Source organism: Carassius carassius, chromosome 1 (assembly GCF_963082965.1).
Source record: "Carassius carassius chromosome 1, fCarCar2.1, whole genome shotgun sequence".
NCBI classification, from domain to species: Eukaryota; Metazoa; Chordata; class Actinopteri; order Cypriniformes; family Cyprinidae; genus Carassius; species Carassius carassius.
Genome location: NC_081755.1, coordinates 26,383,555 through 26,403,056, shown reverse-complemented (window position 1 = coordinate 26,403,056; position 19,502 = coordinate 26,383,555). Strand labels below are relative to the sequence as shown.

The window sequence follows — 19,502 nt, the reverse complement described above, 5'->3', positions numbered from 1 at the left end:
GGTTTAAATCTATGTATTATATAGCTGTAACTAACGTTATTCCTTTCAACTGTGTTGTCTGAATAGCCGTGATAGCACTATGGTAATTTTCTAAGGTGAAGACTTTCTCGTTACTTTACCTGTCCAAAAAGAATTAGGTATATATAAATAACAAAATAGTGAACCTAAACATATAGGTCGATATTAGGAAATACAAACAAGTTGTGGAGCAAGTGTTCACTTCCTGCAGCCGCATTGCAACAGTGCAGCTCACTTCAGAAACATTACTAGACCAAATGTAAGACAAAGCTTGATGCACTTTAATAATGCGCTCGCTCGGTGGTCTAACAGCACATTTCTCTGTAATATCAGTGTGAATAGTCTGCAAAAACTTCTGCTTGCAACACGTCTGGAAAGTTCACATTAGTATTGTTCCTCATCTTTGTTCGCAAGCTGCTCTTTCCTCAACCCAAGCTAGCAAGCTACCCTTCAATGACACAACTCGCTACAAGGTTAATATTTATATGCTGCTATTAAGCCCTTGCACACACCACGGCAGCCTATAGTTCTTTCCTCCACTTTTTTTTTGTTTAGTCTGATATAATTTCAAGCCAGTTAACTCTAATAATAATGTAGCTAACGCGACCTCACCAGCTGTTACCCCCGGCTAGCTAGCAAATTAATCTGCTCCGTGACCTATATATGATGTTTATATGCACAAATGGTCCGTTTCAGAGAGAAAATAATAACATGAAGCGAGTATAACCCAATTTAATGCACACGGAAAAGGAGCGGTGAGCTGAAACTCGTGGTAAAGGCCGATAATGTCGGTTTATTGTCTGCAGATGTTTGTAAAGTTAGCTTTAGCACAGCGGCTAACCTCCCGGAGCGGCGGTGGCGGCGGAGCTCAGATCTTCATGACGGACGCTGTCGGACCGCAGCGCTCTCCCCGCATCTCTGCCGCGGTGAATCTTTCTGCTGCAGCCGACTCCAAACCTGAACCGTCTCGCAGTGTTCCTCTCTCTCTGATCTGGAAATCAGCTGTTGGAGACAGCGGCGGACAGGGAGAAGGAGGAGTGAAAGAAAGGAGGGATGAGTGTGTGGGGGAGGGGAGAGGAGGACCACCGTCACCGGTGTAAATAATGCGAGGGACGCGGGTTAACCGTTCACGGTTCTGCTAATTATACTCAGGAACAGGATGCAGTTAACGGAACATGAAACTTGTTTCTTAAAAAAAAAAAGTCAAAGCAGGTGCTTCAGCCTCATATCGGCTAGTCCTTCGATATGACATTCGCCGCTGGCTCTGATGACTCTTTAGTGGTTAAACATCTAATGTAATTTGTTTTGGGTAAATCTAACGGGTAATCTTTGGACTGTATTCAATTAATCTATTCATATGTTAAAATGAAAATAAAAAGATATAATATTTTGTTTCATTGAAATGTAACATTAGGCCAACACACATTTGCCTGAACTACATTTCATCATATTTCGTATTATTGTAAATATACATTGTAGAAAATTGCAGTAGCCAAGGCGAGTTGACTGATGTTATCAAGTATGCTGCTGTTTGCAGAATTACCGTATTTGCGTCCAGTCCGCGGGAGATCACACTCCCGAGTCCAACTAGCACTTGAAACGTGCACAGACCCACGTCACCAGACTATTTGCCTAATCTTCCCGGTACTTTACACCGCGGTGGAAACACAGAAAACAACAGGTCTGGGGAGAAAAAAGTTCCTGGTACAGTTGTATAATTGTTCGGGGTAATCTCGGTGGAAACGTGGATTTAAGTCTATAGCAATACACGCAGCAAGGTTTTTAGATAATACATAAAAAGAAAACAAGTAGATAGAACAGAAAAAGAAGAGGTTGTTAGAGGGTATTTATTTTTTATTTTATTTTTTCAAATAAATACAAAAAGAAAAATAAGATAGAGCTTACTTGAGTTAGAGGGTTATATATATATATATATATATATATATATATATATATATATATATATATATATATATAAATAACCCTTTTGATGGCCGTTGCTTCGGGAGTTCCGAATTCGAGTCTTTTCCTGATCCTGTACCCCCATCCCCCAACCCCCAACTTCACTTCCATCCTAAATACTTTCCTATCATAATAAAGGTAAAAACAAAATAATAATAATTATAAAAAAAACGAAAGTGATTATATTATAAGAAATTATATATTAATTATCATTAGTGCTGTCAAAAGATTTATCACGATTAGTCACATCCAAAATAAAAGAACTAAAAACTGAAGCCATGTATCAGAAATATTATGACATACAGTCTATGATTATGACCTATGATATTATTAGTCTAAAAGGTCGAGACCTCTGAGGTGGGACTGGCATTTGATTTAAAACTATAGCTATTTCATGCTATGTTAATGACATGATTATTATTATTTTTTTAGTTTTGTATGTAACATTTAATAGTTTAATACATTCAGAATAAAAAAAAAGTTCAACAAACATTTTTAAATATTTATTTTAAATAAAAAAAAGTAGGATTTGTGAAAAATTTAATATTACACCATATATTCGCAGAAAAGTGTCATCCCTTTCTTTTAGAATAATCACTTTTCATTTTCTAGCACGGTAGCAGCTGTGTGTAATATCAGCTGCAGAAAAGCACCAGGTAACTTCACATACACATGATATCCCAATAAAGCAAGTGAGACAGCAGTAAGTTAAATGCAGTATAATTAGGTGCATGTTCATTATACAGAGATTATTTAGGTTAAGAGCACAGTGACACATATTGGCTTTAAACAAGCATCAACACAAACAGAACTGGAAACATAGGTTACAGATCTTATGCAACATAATCAACATTATTACATCTGTTTAACTTCTTAAATGAAATAAAAAGATCAAGATCAATGAGAAAAATATCAAAAGAGAAATTGAACGATAGACTCTTTTTTTACTACTCACATATTACGTACATTTCAAATATAAATATTTTGTCCTTGTGACCATCTTTAAAACTTTATTTTCTAATCCTATATTTCATCCCCTCATATGTCTGTGGAGGTGTCATTTCTGTCAAGATCATTTATGATGGATTGATCTCTTACAACAGAGTAAATGTATTTATAAAACGTATCTTGTCTGGATTTGAAGATCATGTAGCTACGAGCCATTATTATATAAGGAAAGGTTGGGAGGCATAGTATGTCAATTCCTCTTAGTGTTCTACATTCCTCAACGCTGGATTTTTTTATAATTAAGTGGGACAGCACTTAATAACAGCCTACATTTAAAACCAGTGATCTCTCCAATAGGGCTCTGCGAGGAAATGTACTGACACCCGAACCAGTCGCCCATCGGATCTTCCTAAGCTCTTCTTCTAAACACTTTCAGTCTGTATCCATCAGAGCAGATCAAAGCGTAAATCCAGGGAGACTTGCTGCTCTGCCTGCACAATAAAAGTGAGTGTGAAGCAGGGTGATGTTTCTTGAGTTCATTCAAAAGTCACATGTATGAGGCGTTCAGTTCTTGCTCAGTCCCAGTTAGATTTGAGGTGGATGAGAGAGGTAGGTAACTGGTGGGTTAACATTGTGTTGGCATTTCAATGGCAGCCTGAAGTGAGAAACATTGTTTGGTTTGATTGACTGATGACAAACTGGTGGATGGACAATGCCATTATAAAAACATATTATTACTTAACAATAGGACCGAGTAATATTAATAAAATCAACACACACACACACACAAATATATATATACAATAATATATAAATACTTTATATTTAAATTTGTTATCAAGTAGATTTACAATAATGAACGCAAAAAGTAAAATACTGTCAAGAAATCAAGAGCATGTTTTTAACAGTTTCTAAATGAAAGATAAGGAAACAATATTTTAAATAAGTCAAATAAAACCGATCGAGCAGTAATGTTTACCTATACAACATAATTGAATATATTTTTTTCTCAAAACATTTTAAGGTACTCTACTATTTAAAAGTTTGGGATTCGTACGTTTTTTTTGTATGTTTTTCTGAAAGAAATGAATACTTTTATTCAGCAAGGATGCATTAAGTTAATCAAAAGTGAGAGTAAAGGTATTTATAATGTTACAAATGATTTCTAATGCAAATAAGTGCTGTTCTTTAGAACCTTCTAATCGCTGAAGGATCCTGAAAAAAATAGCACACACAAAGATAATCCACAAAAATATTAAGCAGAACCGTTTTTAACATTGATAATAATAATAACCATGACAAAAATAAATCAAATTCCAAAGCATATAAAAATAAAATATAATATTGTTAACTGTATTAATTTCACAATTACAACATTTTAATCAAACAAATGCATCCTTGGTGAACATAAGACAGTTCTTTAAAACACAGTCATAAATCTTACAAACTTCAATTTTTTGAATGGTAGTGTATGTAAAATGCCACATGGGGATTTCTGATATAACATTTCTGAATGACAATACACTGAATTGATTAATTTAATTAAGCCAGATGATGGCCAAATTAAAATCTCTGTGACATTCAATTCAGTGGCAGCAAAATCATGGTAAATGTGAATATCTGTCTGCTTCTTTGCTCACCTGTCCAGGTTTGGCCCATCCTCTTAGATTTCTCTCCCCTCCCACCCATTACCCCCCCCCCCCCCTCCTCCTCGTGGTGTGCTGTTGGCTAGCTGTGGCTCTGAGGAGCAATGCTGGAGCAGTCAGTCACCAGCAGCCCGACTGTGATCGGAGTGCTGGAAGCAGCAGTGGCTATCCCCACAGTCGCCACAGAGCTGCTGCTGCTGCTGATGGGGCAAGAAACATTGGGGTCCGTCTGGTTTGCGTGCGTGGCCATGTGACCCTGCAGCTGTGTGGGTGTTTTGCAGTGTACCCCGCACAGCTGGCATAACAGCACCCCGCCTGGGCCTGAGCCACGGCCGATCCCACTATCCTTCCACTCCTGCCCATGATGCTTCTGAGCGTGGACACGCAGGTACGTCAGAGTGGTGAAACCTTAACAAAAAAGGATTTTTATGAAAATCCTTATTGTTTTCTTGTCACTTTCTTAGTGCTGTAAGTTATTCAAGGAACTTTCTAACATGACACATTATTCAAATCCTAAATGTAAAACTTAACAACAGGTCCTAAAGTATGCAGATCAACTGTTATTTGTTTAAAATCCCATGATATGGAAATGAACATTTGTGAATCTTTTATATTATTTTTTTAAAAGATATTTGGGACTAGAGTGGCTGCAGAGTATGTTTTGTTTTCGATTCACTAAAAAGAATCAGCTCATTAGAATCATTTGTTTGTAAATGGAATTATGCTGAAGGAGTCAGAAGTAAAATGATTCACAGAAATGATTCCTTCACCATTATTCAGTGAATAGAGACATAGTAAAAGATTAATAATTAAAGTTATAGTCTGAAATAGGGCTGGGACAACGCGTCGAGGTCATCGATGACGTCGACGCAAAAAATACGTCGACGCAAAATATGCGCATTGATTCGTCGACCTGTTTTTATTTCTCTATAAAACGTTTGCAAAACGTTTACCTTATGTGCGCTGAATATACGCGAAGGCCGGATCAACATTCTGGCCAACGTTATATAACCAATCCAGGGGTTTTTCTGCATTGATCTTTTTTTTGGCGGCTTGTCAAAACCTTATTTGATCGGTGAGTGATTTAGAATAGAATGACTGTGTTGCGCCTGACAGGGCGCGTACGAGAGAGAGCCCCCGCTGCGCGCGCGCAGTCTTCAAACAACACGAGCGCTTCCTGCTCTCTCTCTCCCTCGTGCATATTAATCAAAATCATTAAACACGATAGAAAAACACCAAAGTTTCACGCGCGCTCGCGCACTCACAGTCTTCAAACTACACGTACACGAGCGCTGTCTCTCTCTCTCTCTCTCTCTCTCTTTCATATTAACCAAAATTATTAGACACGATAGAAAAAGGGCGGACCGCCAAAGTTTCATGTGGAGCATTCGGAGATTTTTTTTTTCTCTATGACAGGCTGCTGGCTCCAACTCTTAATTTTTTTTTTTTGGAAAAGCACTCTGTATTAGCTTAAAGCCCTCAAGTTTACATTGGTTACTGTATTCTTTCAATTGCTCTAAACAAGTATTTTGGGTGACCTTTTTTATTGAATGCTAGACATCAAGTTGTTGTTATTTTCATCTGAAAGAACTTATTTTTTTCAGTAAGCTAGGCCCTATGTGTTCAGTAAGCTTGTTTCAGTAAGCTATGTGTTTTCAAGGCTTCAAGGTTTTATTGAAGGCTATCTCTATACAAGTGCAAAGTAATGCATTCTTAGTCAGTCTTTTATTTTGTAATTTTAAGAGCAATAAACATATATTGCAATGTTAAGGAATTCATGTTTTTTTCATTCAGATATGTAAATCAACATGTATAAATTGTTAGTAGTCAATTAATGGGGAGATAATCGAAATCGAATCGGTTTGGAAAAATTAATCGTTAGATTAATCGATGCATCGAAAAAATAATCGCTAGATTAATCGTTTAAAAAATAATCGTTTATCCCAGCCCTAGTCTGAAATAAATGTAATGAGCTGAGACGATAAATAGTCACCGTGTTTTTGAGATGTCACTGGCTGCATGCATAAACATATAGCAGAATGAAGAAAATCCAATTCTCATTTTTATTTAGTCATTCATTTAAAAAAGACTCACTAAGATTATTGTTTTGAATTAAAAGAATTCGAACAAATTATTTGCCATATTTGTCAGAGCAGTTGTTGAATTTTTATCTTACTTCTGATATCTGTTTATACTGCTGTTCAAAATGTGTGGTTAGTAAGATCTTTCTTTCTCTCTCTCTTTCTTTCTTTCACTAGGAAACAATAAATTGATAAAAATGTATCAGTTTCCACAAAAATATAAAAGAAACACACATGATAAAAAAAAGCACAACTGTTTGCAATATTGCTTTCAATAATACATTTCTTGAGCAGCAAATCAGTGCATTAGAACGATTTCTAAAGGATCACGTGACGTGCCACTGAAGACTGAAGTAATGATGCTGAAAATTCAGCTTTGACATCAAAGGATAAATTACATTTTAAAGTATATTTAATTATTTAGTTATTTTAAATTGTTATGATATTTCACACTATTACCATTTGGACTAAATTGATGACTTGGTAAATAGATTAAAAACAGGGTAATAAATGATCAGAAGTATAATGGTATGAAATAATCAGTGATACTCACTGCGGTTGCAGAGGTGACAGACGTGATGCTGGGACTGGTTATGCACTCTCATGTGATCCGTGATGTAAGCAGGGGAGAGAAGTTTGCCACATATGTGGCAGGGAACCTTGTCCTCGTGTCTGATCATATGAGCTCGTAACCGGTCTTTCGTAGCGAATGCGGATTCGCATGTCTGCACAAACAAACAACACGGCTCATGTCTATTCTGATCTGCCTTCATCACACACATCATGACTCATACTTGTCTCACACACTGCCAGACACATACGGCTGCAGCCCACACACACATACAGCAGCACACATATGACCACAAACACACATACAAGAACACGTAATTCAGTTTAATAATAAAGAGCCAAAACACACAGCGCAGAATGATTTACTAGAATATTCAGGACTATATTCTAGGTATTGACTCTAGTATGATGCAGTTGATTATCATAGAAAATAATATTATTCATACATGGGTCCGTAAAGACTACTGTTCAAAACTTTGGGGTCGGTAAGAGTTTTTTTTCTTTTTGAAAGAAGTTTCTTGTACTTATAAAGGCTGCATTTATTCAATAAAAACAGAAATCGTTCTAATATGATGATTTGATGTTCAAGGAAGATTTATTATTATTCTATGATGAATATAAAAGTTAATGTATCCATGCTAAAGAAAAGTAAATAAATAAATTTTTATAAAAAAAAAATATTTATAAAAAAATAAAATCTTAACTCAAATGTTAGAGCAGTAGTATGTATACTACAGTAAAAGCATTAATATAAAAAAATGTGGTCTTTATTCAAATAAAGGCTGCAATTTTATTATCATGTAATTTGCTAAAGTATACCATATATATAGCTCATATTGCTTATAAAAAATTTGGAAAATGCATTTACATGCATGCATTTCTTCAGCAAAAATTGTAATGAATACTTTGTCTTGGTTTTTACATTCTAAGGGACGAGGTCAAATTATTTCCATTGGTAGTCAATGGCACATCGAATCACACAGAGCATGCATCTTCTAGAAACTAGAAGAGTATGATTACCGGACATTTGAAGGGTCTGTCTGTGGAGTGCACCTGTCGCACATGACTGTTAAGATGGTCGGGCCTGGAGAAGACAGACACAGGGCTCAAACAACAAACACAATATGTACAAAAACACAAGAATTAGCAGGGGCTCATCTCCATGTGAACTAGATCTGCCTCTGTCTGTAGCCTCAAGGCTCCTTCAAAACTAAAGGACACGGTTTGTACAGTTGCTTTTCGACAATTATTTGCTTCTTTTTATTTAGGAGATGCTTTAACATAAACTATGCATATATTATACCATAATAAATATCTTTACTGTCGCTTTCGATCAACTTAATGCATTCCTGAAAAATAAAGGTATTAATTTAATTGTAAAAAAAAAGGTAGTTTATATAAAGTGTATAAAATATGCATTACTTCTTCATTAAAAATGTTGCTGCTAAATAATTTCTTATTACCTCAGGGCCTCATGAGCCCAAAAAAAATCAGTTTTACTACGCTGCAGGACTGCATATGGATGTAGATGTGTCTAAATATATATTACATATACAGTATAAATACAGACAGAAGGTCACTTATTCCTCATCTAACCCATTTTCAGTCTCAAATTAGTAATTAGGGCATCTCTCCATAGCTTTTAGTGAAATGACAACATTCAGTCCTCCAGCACTGTCAGATCTACAGTATAATGCTCACGGTTGAAGCCTGCTGTGAATCGGCATGATAAACAGCTTGGTCTTGTTTATACCAAGCATGCATGTGTTTATAGAAAGAAATGATTAAAAATGAATGCAATGTTGTTGTTTTTTTGGTGTGTACAGGTGTGCAGAGTTTCATCTCTTACCGCGAGAAGCCCTTGGCACAGTGTGGACACACATACGGTTTCTCCACTCCTCCCTGGTGTGACCGAACATGATAACTCATCCGATCCTTTCTCTTAAACCGCTGCTGGCAGATCGGACAGGAGTACGGCTTCTCGTCCGAATGGGACAAGCGATGACGGTTAAGATGGTACACGTCCCTGAACGCCTTCCCGCATGCCTCACACGCATGGTTCTTCCTGACCGGATTAGGGCTGGGGTTGGGAGTCGGACTGATGGGTAATGGGTTTGTTATTGGGATAGATATTTGGATGGGGGTGGGATTATTTAGAGTATCGTTGATGTTGGTATTTGGTGCAGCCTGAAAAACAATGTCAGACAGATTTTTTTTATCGTTAATGCCAGAAACAGAGCAAATCTTTCTGTGGGCAAACCATGTTCATTGTTTGCTGACCTACTAACCAACTGACTGTACTTGTTCGACAAATGAGACGAGAGCTGGAATGAGACCACGTTACACAGCTGTTGTTAGCCTGATTTTGGCAGAGTCTTGGGAATTGGACGGTTTGAAACTGACTGCAACTACTTTAGTTCATTGTGGGAGAGCAGGCATATGGAGAAACAATCATGAAAATATGGTAAATGACACTTTCCATAAATAGTTTATAGTCTGGTGTCCCAATACTGTTTTAAAATCACACGTATCATGTTTTTGTGTTGCGAGAACTAGGAGATTTGTTTGACAAACCTAATCAGCTATTTGACCTTAGGGGCTGGAATACATTTTAAAACAGGCAATGGCTGAGGATCTCCCTTTAAGACACTCAAATCTTTACAAACACAACAGACTCACAGAGAAACATGCACCACGCTGCTAGGAGATTACATCACAAATTGAATCAATGTGTTTTACAAACAGCTCAAAATATCAGGCATGTTTTATATCTGGGCAAAAGTCATGTTGTGTATTGCAGACTTTAGATACTGCATGAAAAAAATGATAATGCAATAAACAAATTTAGTAAATATCCGTAGTCAGAAAGTATTTGTTCCAAGCCAGCTTTATTTAAATCTGCAAACTTTTTACTCACTCTGGCATTGTTTTTATTATTATTATTTTATGATTAATATAAAAAATAAAATGATCTATATATGTATTCCTAGGATGGATATATATACACATACACAAATATTTTCAATAAATGTTAAATATTACATTTAATTGTTTATTAAATGTGTATTACTAAAAATAAAGGCATGATAACAAATCGAGGTTTAAACTGTATTTAGATTCATTTTAAAAAATCAATCAACTTTTTCTGATAGTTAAGCCCCTGATTTCAACTGAACATTTATGTGTGTGTTTATACACTACCGTTCAAACATTTGGGATCAGAAAATTTTTTAATGTTTTTTTAAGAAGTCTCTTATGCTCATCAAAGATGCATTTCTTTGATCAAAAATGCTGAAAAATCTGTAATATTATGAAATATAATTGGAATTTAAAATAATGGTTTATTATTTTTGGTTTATTATTTTAATATAATTTAAAACATAATTAATTTCTGTGATATAAAACTGAATGTTCAGCATCATTCCTCCAGTCTTCAGTGTCACATGATCCTTCAGAAATCATTCTAATAATATGATGATTTATAATCAGTACTGAAAACAGTTTTTCTATTAACCTTTTTATTCATCCAAAAATAAATTCTTTAAAAAAAGTATCACAGGTTTTTAAAAAAAATACTAAGCAGCAAAAACCAACATTGACAATAAGTCAGCCTGTTGTTAATAAATCAGAATAATTTCTGAACGATCATGTGACACTGAAGACTGGAGTAATGATGCTGAAAATTCAGCTTTATTATCACAGGAATAAATTATATTTGACAGTATATTAAGAAAATTGCAATAGTATTTCACATTATCTTTTTTATCAAAAAGTGCAACTTTGATTACCATAAGAGACTTCTTTAAAAAACATTAAAACTCTTTCTGAACCCAAACATTTGAACAGTAGTGTGTGTGTGTGTATATATATATATATATATATATATATATATATATATATATATATATATATAGCCTATACATTTTATTGTTTTTTATTTAAAGCCCTATTTTGAACCCTATTTATGAAAAGTGCCTTAAAGTGAGTAAATATGACATATGTCACAGCAAGAACAAGTGAAGTGAAGCAAAGGTATGCAAAGCATTAACCGAAGACACAAACCAAGCCGACCTGAACCATTGTCCCAGTAACCACCACTGCAGTAGGGAGGGGCTGGTTCACTGTCATGGCGACCGTTGCCGGGGCGAGAGAGAGAGCCACCGTCTCTACCTGCTGATTGCTGATTGTGGCAGGCTGGGCCATGGGGTCGACCGCCGTGGGTATGGAGGCAGGTATAGACAGCTGGAGGAGAGAGAGAGGGATGGTCTGCCTCTCTACTCGTGCTCCGGCCTTGCTTTCATCTATTTTCTCTCTAGCGGCTCGGTCCTTCATCTTCACTCCAGTGTGGACAGACTGGTGACGCCGCAGGTTGTAGCTGTTCTTAAACTGCTTGTTACATATGGAGCAGATGTGTGCAGGTCGGGCCGGTCGAGTGACTGGCTTTACTGGGGAAGAGAAACAGAGAGAGATGGTATTCATACGCAGATATAGTCTACACTCAAGAAGCACGCTATGCTTTATTAAAACAGTTTCTACTCAAAAAGCTTGGAAGCAGTAATTACAATGAGATGTGAAATTTCATGCTTTTTTCTCCCTTATTCCACTTCATGACAAAAACAAGAAACTTTTTAGTACAAATGCATCACAATAATGTGCCAAATATGCACATTAGTTATGAAAACCGATGCTTTATCTGTGTGTTTATCCTTCTCTTACCATTAGAGAACGAAGCATGATTTACTGCTATTCTTCATCAGGACTACATGAAATGGATAAAAAAATGGCCCAATCTGCAATCTTTTTACCCTAGGGATCTGAAAATGATTATTGAGCAGCTCCAACATGATTCACATCATTAAAACCTTTGAAAACACGACGGCTTTGAAAAGTTGGAGAAAAAAAGACAATGATATTAGATTGTGTATGTCTGTGATGAGCTACTCAATGAACTACACATCACTATAAATTGATAGGAACAGTAAAATGTATAAATACAGAGTAGCTTGAAAGGGCAGCAGGACTGTTACAGTATTTATTATTGTAGCATTTACATAATTTGTTTAATATATTTAATCTTTAAATTATATATATATATATATATATAGTATATTTAATAATTGAGTATTTTTATTATTTTAACTTAAACTTATTTTAGTTGCGAAAGCAGCTTTTCTAATTGTCATTGAAGTTTTTATTATTATTATTTTAATACTTTCATCTATTATTTATCATTTAGTTTATTGCTTTATTTATAGATTTATAATTTACTAAATTTACTTCATTTTACAATATTGCTTTATTGCAATGATCGTTTTTTATTCGTTTTAGTTAACAATAACAGCACTGGTTTAATTAACCCTGTTTCTGTGTCCATAATACAGCGACTTCTCTGATTTGGCGAATCCCTCTTCAGGTATTGTGGGTACTGTAGTTTTCTGACAATTAAGCAGGATCACTAAAACACATTCGTTGATAGAGAAAATTAACTACATATTTACTTCTGAAACCCCACTGACACTCCATGTTCAAACAGTGCGATCCCGTTCATGTGTTAATCTTGCCAATCTGATTTCTCCAACACACTTCGAGGGCAACAATCGAAGAGAGAATACATGCAGGCATCCTAAATGATATTCCAACTTTATGCAAATAAGTGGCTAATTAACATCTCCACTCATTTACATCCCTCTCTAGCCACAAATGCAAACAGCCGAACCTCGGCTCTCTCCAGTCCCCCGGTCAACTCCCCCACCCTCCTGTTTTGCCCCTCCCTCACCCGGGACGGGCTCCTCGCACAGCGCCGCGGTGTCCACCGTTGATGGGGGCGGGGCCATGTGCTCAGGGGGCGGGTCCTGAGCGGCATCCGTGAGCTCTGGGAGAAGATCTGATTGGAGGCTCCCGTCAGTTTGGGACTGTGAAGGCGGAGTCTGTCGTGAGAAGGGGCAAATTCACAGATTTTAAACATTCTTTTTGCCTTGTGAATGAAAGTACACCGGAGCCATTACGGACAAATGCTAGCGATCATTTAAACTAACGTTAAATGACTAAAAAGCATAAGCATATTCTTACCTGAAAGAGGAAATTGCTCCAAGCTGCATCCATCATGACGTGTAGAACAGTACTGGCGTCGCTTTAAATAAACGAGTCGATTTTTTGTTTCTCCTAATGGACAACGTCTCCTTCTATTACCTCATCAAATCTACATAATAAAATGTAAAGCTACCAAATATAAAATGACAGTGAAATTTAAAACGTGAAAGAATGCGTATTACACGGACGAAGATAAATATGTATTTTACCGTATTTCTAAATAGTACAAAATAATAAATGTCAGCTGTCAGTCACGGTGTGTTATTAACGCCGCATTGTCACATAACACAGTGGCCGACCATGCTTAAAAAATATAATCTAGAAAGAATTTCTGCTTGTAATGTTTTCTTATTAACCAGACCGCTGTGTAATAAGTCATGCAAAAGTAACAGAATTCAAAAGGCAGTGTAATGTGTCATTTTCTCGCATGGCGTGGTTTAAAATAATGTCATCAGTTTTATTATAAGGTTCCCCTTCCAGGCCCGGAGCGGCATCTACGCGAGCCTCGGCGTTGCGTTAAATCTCATTCGCGTCTGGCGAGCGCCTCACCGGTCGTCGTCCATGGCTCCGCCTCGGCATTTCAATCGAGAGGATGACATTTTTTTCCTTTTTTTCCTGTAATAATCTCACCCTCCCACCCTCGCTCTTTCTTCCTTTTCTTTTTTTTTATCCCGTCTTCTCTGCCCCGCTGTATCTCCCCCACCGCCGTGTCCCCCTTGTTTTAAAGGGATAGTATTTTGAGTGAACACCCCCTCTGTGCCTTCGTCCCCTCCTCCACGCGATGTTCTCGAGCGCGGTGTCCTCTCGCGCCCCTCCGGCGCTCGAGTTCGGCCGACGCAAATTACAGCATAAACATCGAGATCAGTTAAAAGAAACCATCCGCGCGTTCTTTCCCAAAAAATAGCCCTACAACACAGAGATTCTCGGCGGTAAGACAGCTGGATGTTCGTATGGGGAAAAAAATGTCGCAGGTCCTTAAAGGTAAAGACGCACGCAGACGCAGCCCCGGTAAATAATAAGCGGCTCCAGATCACTGCCGATAATAATTGTACGCGCCCAATAGTTTTCAACACATATCAGTCAGATTGACGCACAACTAACAGCTTGGGCCCCCAGGGCGTTGCTTTTTGAGTCTCACAAAACCTTCTGAGAACAGAACACTCGTGTATTTTGAAAGGAAACAGAACGTTTGTTTCAGGCTGCGCGTGTTGCTTCAGAGAACGTTGCTTTAACGTTCACTTCACTTCTCTACAACATTATACCAGCAGCAAAAAAAAAACCGTCTTATTTTCATCCATTGTAGAATTAGCCATTAAAATAAAACCAAAAACGCCATCACACATAATATTCAGGATTAAATCCATTCAATTCAAGTTTATTTTTATAGCGCTTTTTACAATACAAATCATTACAAAGCAACTTTACAGAAAATTAAGTTTCTACAATATTTAGTATAGCTTATAAGTGGTGACTGTCAGTTTGTGTGCATATGACAGGATTTTTTTAGAAAAATTAATACAAGACGTAGTCAGCCAGACGATGAACATTATTAATAATTAATAATTATTATATGATGCAGTCACACTTGTAGCAATATTTGTTAGTTCTGTTTGTTGTTTCAGGGTTAGCATCATCTGAGGTCCTCTGAGGGTCATCTCTTCTCAGGTGTTCTGGATCCAGACTGGAGCTTGCGTATAAGCAAAACAGAGAAACAAATAGAGAAATAATTAACATAGCCGCTGTTCCAACAAAGTAAAATTAACTAGTTTAACCCAAGCTAAAGAATAAGAATGCGCATTTGATCAAATGCAACTGCAGTCACAATTTAAGAGATGCATTATTCAAATGCTTGGCGAAAGAGATGTGTTTTTAATCTAGATTTAAACAGAGAGAGTGTGTCTGAACCCCGAACATTATCAGGAAGGCTATTCCAGAGTTTGGGAGCCAAATGTGAAAAAGCTCTACCTCCTTTAGTGGACTTTGCTATCCTAGGAATTACCAAAAGTCCAGCGTTTTGTGACCTTAGGGAGCGTGATGGATTATAGCGTGGTAGAAGGCTAGTTAGGTACGCAGGAGCTAAACCATTTAGGGCCTTATAGGTAAGTAATGATAATTTGTAACTGATACGGAACTTAATAGGTAGCCAGTGCAGAGACTGTAAAATTGTGGTAATATGATCATATTTTCTTGACCTGGTAAGAACTCTAGCTGCTGCATTTTGGACTACCTGTAGCTTGTTTATTGAAGAAGCAGGACAACCACCTAGAAGTGCATTACAATAGTCCAGTCTAGAGGTCATGAATGCATGAACTATTTTTTCTTTATCAGAAACAGATAACATATTTCGTAGCTTGGCAATGTTTCTAAGATGGAAGAATGCAGTTTTTGTAACATGGGAAATATGATTTTCAAAAGACAGGTTGCTGTCTAATATAACACCCAGATTTTTGACTGTAGAGGAGGTAACAGTACATCCGTCTAGTTGCAAAATGTAATCTACAAGATTCTGTGTACTGTTTTCTAAATTCATTAAACGTTCTTGAAGTAATAACATCATTAATAGCTGTATCTTGGTATCAGGTTATCTTTATTGTCAAATCATCAGGTAACAGTACAAAGGACTTTTCTTCACAATCATATAACTCTCATATATTTCCTATTATTTATCACAACAGCTGTAAAACTTCAGACAGCAAACAGTATTTTTACCCCCCTACCACAAATAATACATCCAGAAGGCAATGGACGAAAATGATGCCAGATCTACTTGTTTAATATAATAATGGCTTTGCACTCTTCAAATTATTATTCAAAGTTCTTTGATATACCTGCAACAAAACAGTAGTAAACAGGCTCGTACAAAGTGTTCAAACATAATTCAGTATCACAAGTAATGATAAAACAATGGGCAAATACAGTAATACTTGAGTGGCTTTCAGTTGAAGCGTGGAATGTGTCAGTCTCTCTCGCTCTCTCTGTGTGTGGAAATGTTGGTTTTAAATCGCAGAGCTATTCTAAATCCCATTAAAATGATGGATGATGATTCCATTAACAAATAGATTAACCGTCAACAATTAAAAATTATGACATAAACATGGTACACTCATAGTGCAACTAGTTCCATCAACAGAAATAAAAAGCAGATCTACAGGAATATGGATCAAACTCGTAAGGAATTTGCCCTGGCATTATAGCATGGATGATCTATATTCAAATAAATATAAATTCCCAGTGAGGCTTTGCAAGGTCCCATAACTGATTTCCATGATCTCATCCTCATCTATACTGGCCAGCGTTCTTATTTCACGGCCTTTGTCTCAGTTTTCTTGGTTTCTGCACACTCTCAGGTCTCACTGTGCTTTCCTCTGCTCTCTCTCACGGTCAGCAACATCGATAGCTGCCATGTTACGGGAGGCGGTGATGAGGTGGAGGAGACTAATGCCAGACTTCAGCACACAGACCACACCGCAAACTCCCAGCAGCCACTGCAGCCACACTGCAGAGAAAAAAATCCAACTGATGTTTAAATATACTATCATTTATATTATAGCATTGCTACAGTGCATCCTTATGGATTAAGTACTACTTGAATGAAAAAAAGTGCAACAGCACTTATTAGTTGCCATGGTTATATTACACAAAGTATAGTGTTGTAAAAATAGAAGTCCATTATAAAGACAGCGAGAAGCAGTCTGCTGATACTCACCCTTGGGTTCCTCAATGTAGTGCATTATATACAGCAGACAGAAGAACAGCTCGTTCCCCATGCACATGAAAAACAACACCGGCTGTGGAAAAACACTGATGTCAGAACAGCCTGTACGTGTAAACTTCTGTACTAGATATGCATGCTTCAAGAACATCTAAATAAGCTTCTGACTGTGTGAATGAATGTGTTACCCTGGATGTGTAGTACAGCCGTAAGATGGGGTTGCCAGAGAGGTCAATGGTCTTGTGACTGGTGGCTCCCTTCATCATGGAACTGAAAGAAACAACTCATATTATTAACAATGACTTATGCAGAACATAAACAAATAAATGAAAAAGATTCTAGAGGCCTGTGGAGATCCATGAAAGTACTCCATGGGCTCCATGGAGAAGACAAAGTTTTTCTGACAATTCAGATGTTTTTATTAACATTAATTAATATTCTGACATGGATCATATAATAGTGTTCATTACTGATTTTGATGAAGTGTTATAAGGAACATCTAGCTATCTGAGAGACTGTGGGTTCAAACATAGCTCAAAAGTTTTTTTTTGAGGTCATGATAAAATGCAAATAGCAACAATTCATTTCTTCCTTATTGTGAAAAAAATCTCAAAAAAAGGAAAAACATCTAAAACAGGTTCTCAATCGACTGTTAATTGGATGAAGCCAGATCTAAATACATAAATAGATTGTTGTTTATCAGTAGATGTTTATTAGAAATGGGGGAGCTTTTAATTGAGCATTTTCACTGGAATGAAAAGCAGACTGCAATTACTAGCAATTAGACTAGTGAAGCATGCGTCTGAGAGCCATGTGTGGGGGTCGTGTCCCATGTTGCACAGTCTAGGCAAAATGACTATGTAGCCTATGCCAGGATCTGCCTCTGACGGATGATGCTTATCAATTTGGGATAAGATAATCTGTAGACATGAAGAGAGATTTCTAGAGACCCAAAGATTACATTCATTCTATATATAGATCATGTTTTTTTTAATGTAGTCCTTATTTCAAGCATTTAACCATGGGACCAGAAATTCAAAAATGCCTAATTTTCGGGATTAAGGACTCGTTCCTGCGGCACTCTGTTGGATACAAGATGTTTTGGACACACCTGTGCAGGTGCAGCCAGTGGCTGGCTATGTCCAGACACATGCTGAGCTGGAACATGAAAGTATAGGACGGGTACAGCAGTGACAGGTTCACCAGCAAACACATGGTGGCACAGCGGTCGGTCAACATGTCCAGCATGGCACCAAACTTTGTACCTAAGAAAGAGGCAGGGATGGGCATAGAGAGAAAGCATGGTAAGAGGAATAACATACAGCACAAAGCTGATTATCTCTACCTTGATTAAGAGCGCGGGCTGCGTGTCCATCGAAGGCATCCAACAGGGCACTCAGTAGGTAACAAAACACTGCCGGGCCCGGGCAACAGGGCATCAGGTAAAAGGACACCAGAGCCAGCACAATACGGGCATATCCTAATGAAAGTGTAGAAAAGATTTAAAGGGATTATGAGTGCACATGAATGAACATAACATGGGGACAAAAATAGATTTATCATAGCCACAGATTAGGAATTTGTTCCCTCATTTTACCCTACTAATTGGTTATACAAAGTTTTGATTTCATTAAAAGTAGGGAATTATTTAGTACAATGTGGCCCCCGATTTACTAAAACGAAGGAATTAATTTATTAGGCATAGAAACAAGTTTTAAATTTGTAGCCATGATTTAAATAAAACAAATTAATTAAAACACAGGAACTAATTGTTAATTCGATATCTTGATTAGAATGAACTTCACCCTGGATTATAAACTGACAGCTACAGCATCATGTCAACATCCGCCGGAAGTAAAAAACAAAACCCGCTGTCAAATACAATAATCATGAAAACTGTACGCTAGAATACTTACATAAAACACTTTTGTGATCTTTAAATACACATTTTAAATGAAGTAGCCATTATCTGTCAGAGAGCGGCAGTCAAACGTGCGCAGGGCTCACGTTCATTAACTAACGTCAACTCTCTCGGCTGACACTCACCGATCAAATTCGGGACGAACAGGAAGATGTTTTCTTCGGCCATGCTAAAGAGCGTTTCTGTTTGGACGGAACAGCCTGGATTTTCTCTTCTAGGTGTCTGTTTTTCTATTTCCCTCTTCAATCCCCTCCGTCTGCTGCTGCTAGAGGACTGTGGCTGTGCGTGCCGCTTGACGTCATGTTCCATGTGTGCACGCGCACGCCGTCAGAGGAATCCTCCCCTTTAATTGGCGCGCTCTGTGCTCTGTCACTGAACGAATCACAGCTGACCCCAAATCAGCCGTGTGTCAATGACAGCACTGTGAAAGCGTGGGGGATAATCTATCTATCTGTGCATGCAATTTACATTAACAATAGTTATATTAGCTAATAAAAACCTTAACATAACCTTTTCAGAGCACTGCATAAGTTCTGGTAATCATTTTTATTAGT

The 19,502-nt window shown here is 37.2% G+C and overlaps 2 protein-coding genes across 2 annotated transcripts; both read right to left on the bottom strand.

Annotated features, from left to right (window-relative positions):
* Positions 1-4,620: 4,620 nt before the first annotated feature.
* LOC132142986 (vascular endothelial zinc finger 1) lies at positions 4,621-14,451 on the bottom strand. The gene is made up of 7 exons (XM_059553160.1): positions 13,295-14,451; positions 13,002-13,152; positions 11,297-11,670; positions 9,075-9,412; positions 8,246-8,309; positions 7,209-7,380; positions 4,621-4,982 (listed from the first exon to the last, which is right to left on the bottom strand). The coding sequence occupies exons 1-7, from the start codon at positions 13,328-13,330 to the stop codon at positions 4,657-4,659; spliced, it is 1,461 nt and encodes a 486-aa protein (XP_059409143.1). The 5' UTR covers positions 13,331-14,451; the 3' UTR covers positions 4,621-4,656.
* A 1,432-nt stretch (positions 14,452-15,883) lies between these two features.
* Positions 15,884-19,272, bottom strand: cdipt (CDP-diacylglycerol--inositol 3-phosphatidyltransferase (phosphatidylinositol synthase)). Its single transcript, XM_059553297.1, has 6 exons — positions 19,074-19,272; positions 18,373-18,507; positions 18,139-18,292; positions 17,216-17,297; positions 17,022-17,103; positions 15,884-16,811 (listed from the first exon to the last, which is right to left on the bottom strand). Exons 1-6 carry the CDS (start codon positions 19,255-19,257, stop codon positions 16,666-16,668), a joined length of 783 nt encoding a protein of 260 aa, XP_059409280.1. The 5' UTR covers positions 19,258-19,272; the 3' UTR covers positions 15,884-16,665.
* Between the last annotated feature and the right edge of the window lie 230 nt (positions 19,273-19,502).

Excerpts from the sequence above, each read along its gene's own strand:
- LOC132142986 (XM_059553160.1), bottom strand. The coding sequence starts at position 13,330 with ATGATGGATGCAGCTTGGAGCAATTTCCTCTTTCAG. Across the intron at positions 7,381-8,245 it reads ACAGACCCTTCAAATGTCCG|ACATGCGAATCCGCATTCGC; the intron begins GTAATCATACTC and ends TTGTTTGTGCAG. Across the intron at positions 4,983-7,208 it reads CTGTCACCTCTGCAACCGCA|GTTTCACCACTCTGACGTAC; the intron begins GTGAGTATCACT and ends TTTTTTGTTAAG.
- cdipt (XM_059553297.1), bottom strand. The coding sequence starts at position 19,257 with ATGGAACATGACGTCAAGCGGCACGCACAGCCACAGTCCTCTAGCAGC. Across the intron at positions 18,508-19,073 it reads GTTCGTCCCGAATTTGATCG|GATATGCCCGTATTGTGCTG; the intron begins GTGAGTGTCAGC and ends CACTTTCATTAG. Across the intron at positions 17,104-17,215 it reads GGCTGTACTACACATCCAGG|CCGGTGTTGTTTTTCATGTG; the intron begins GTAACACATTCA and ends GTTTTTCCACAG.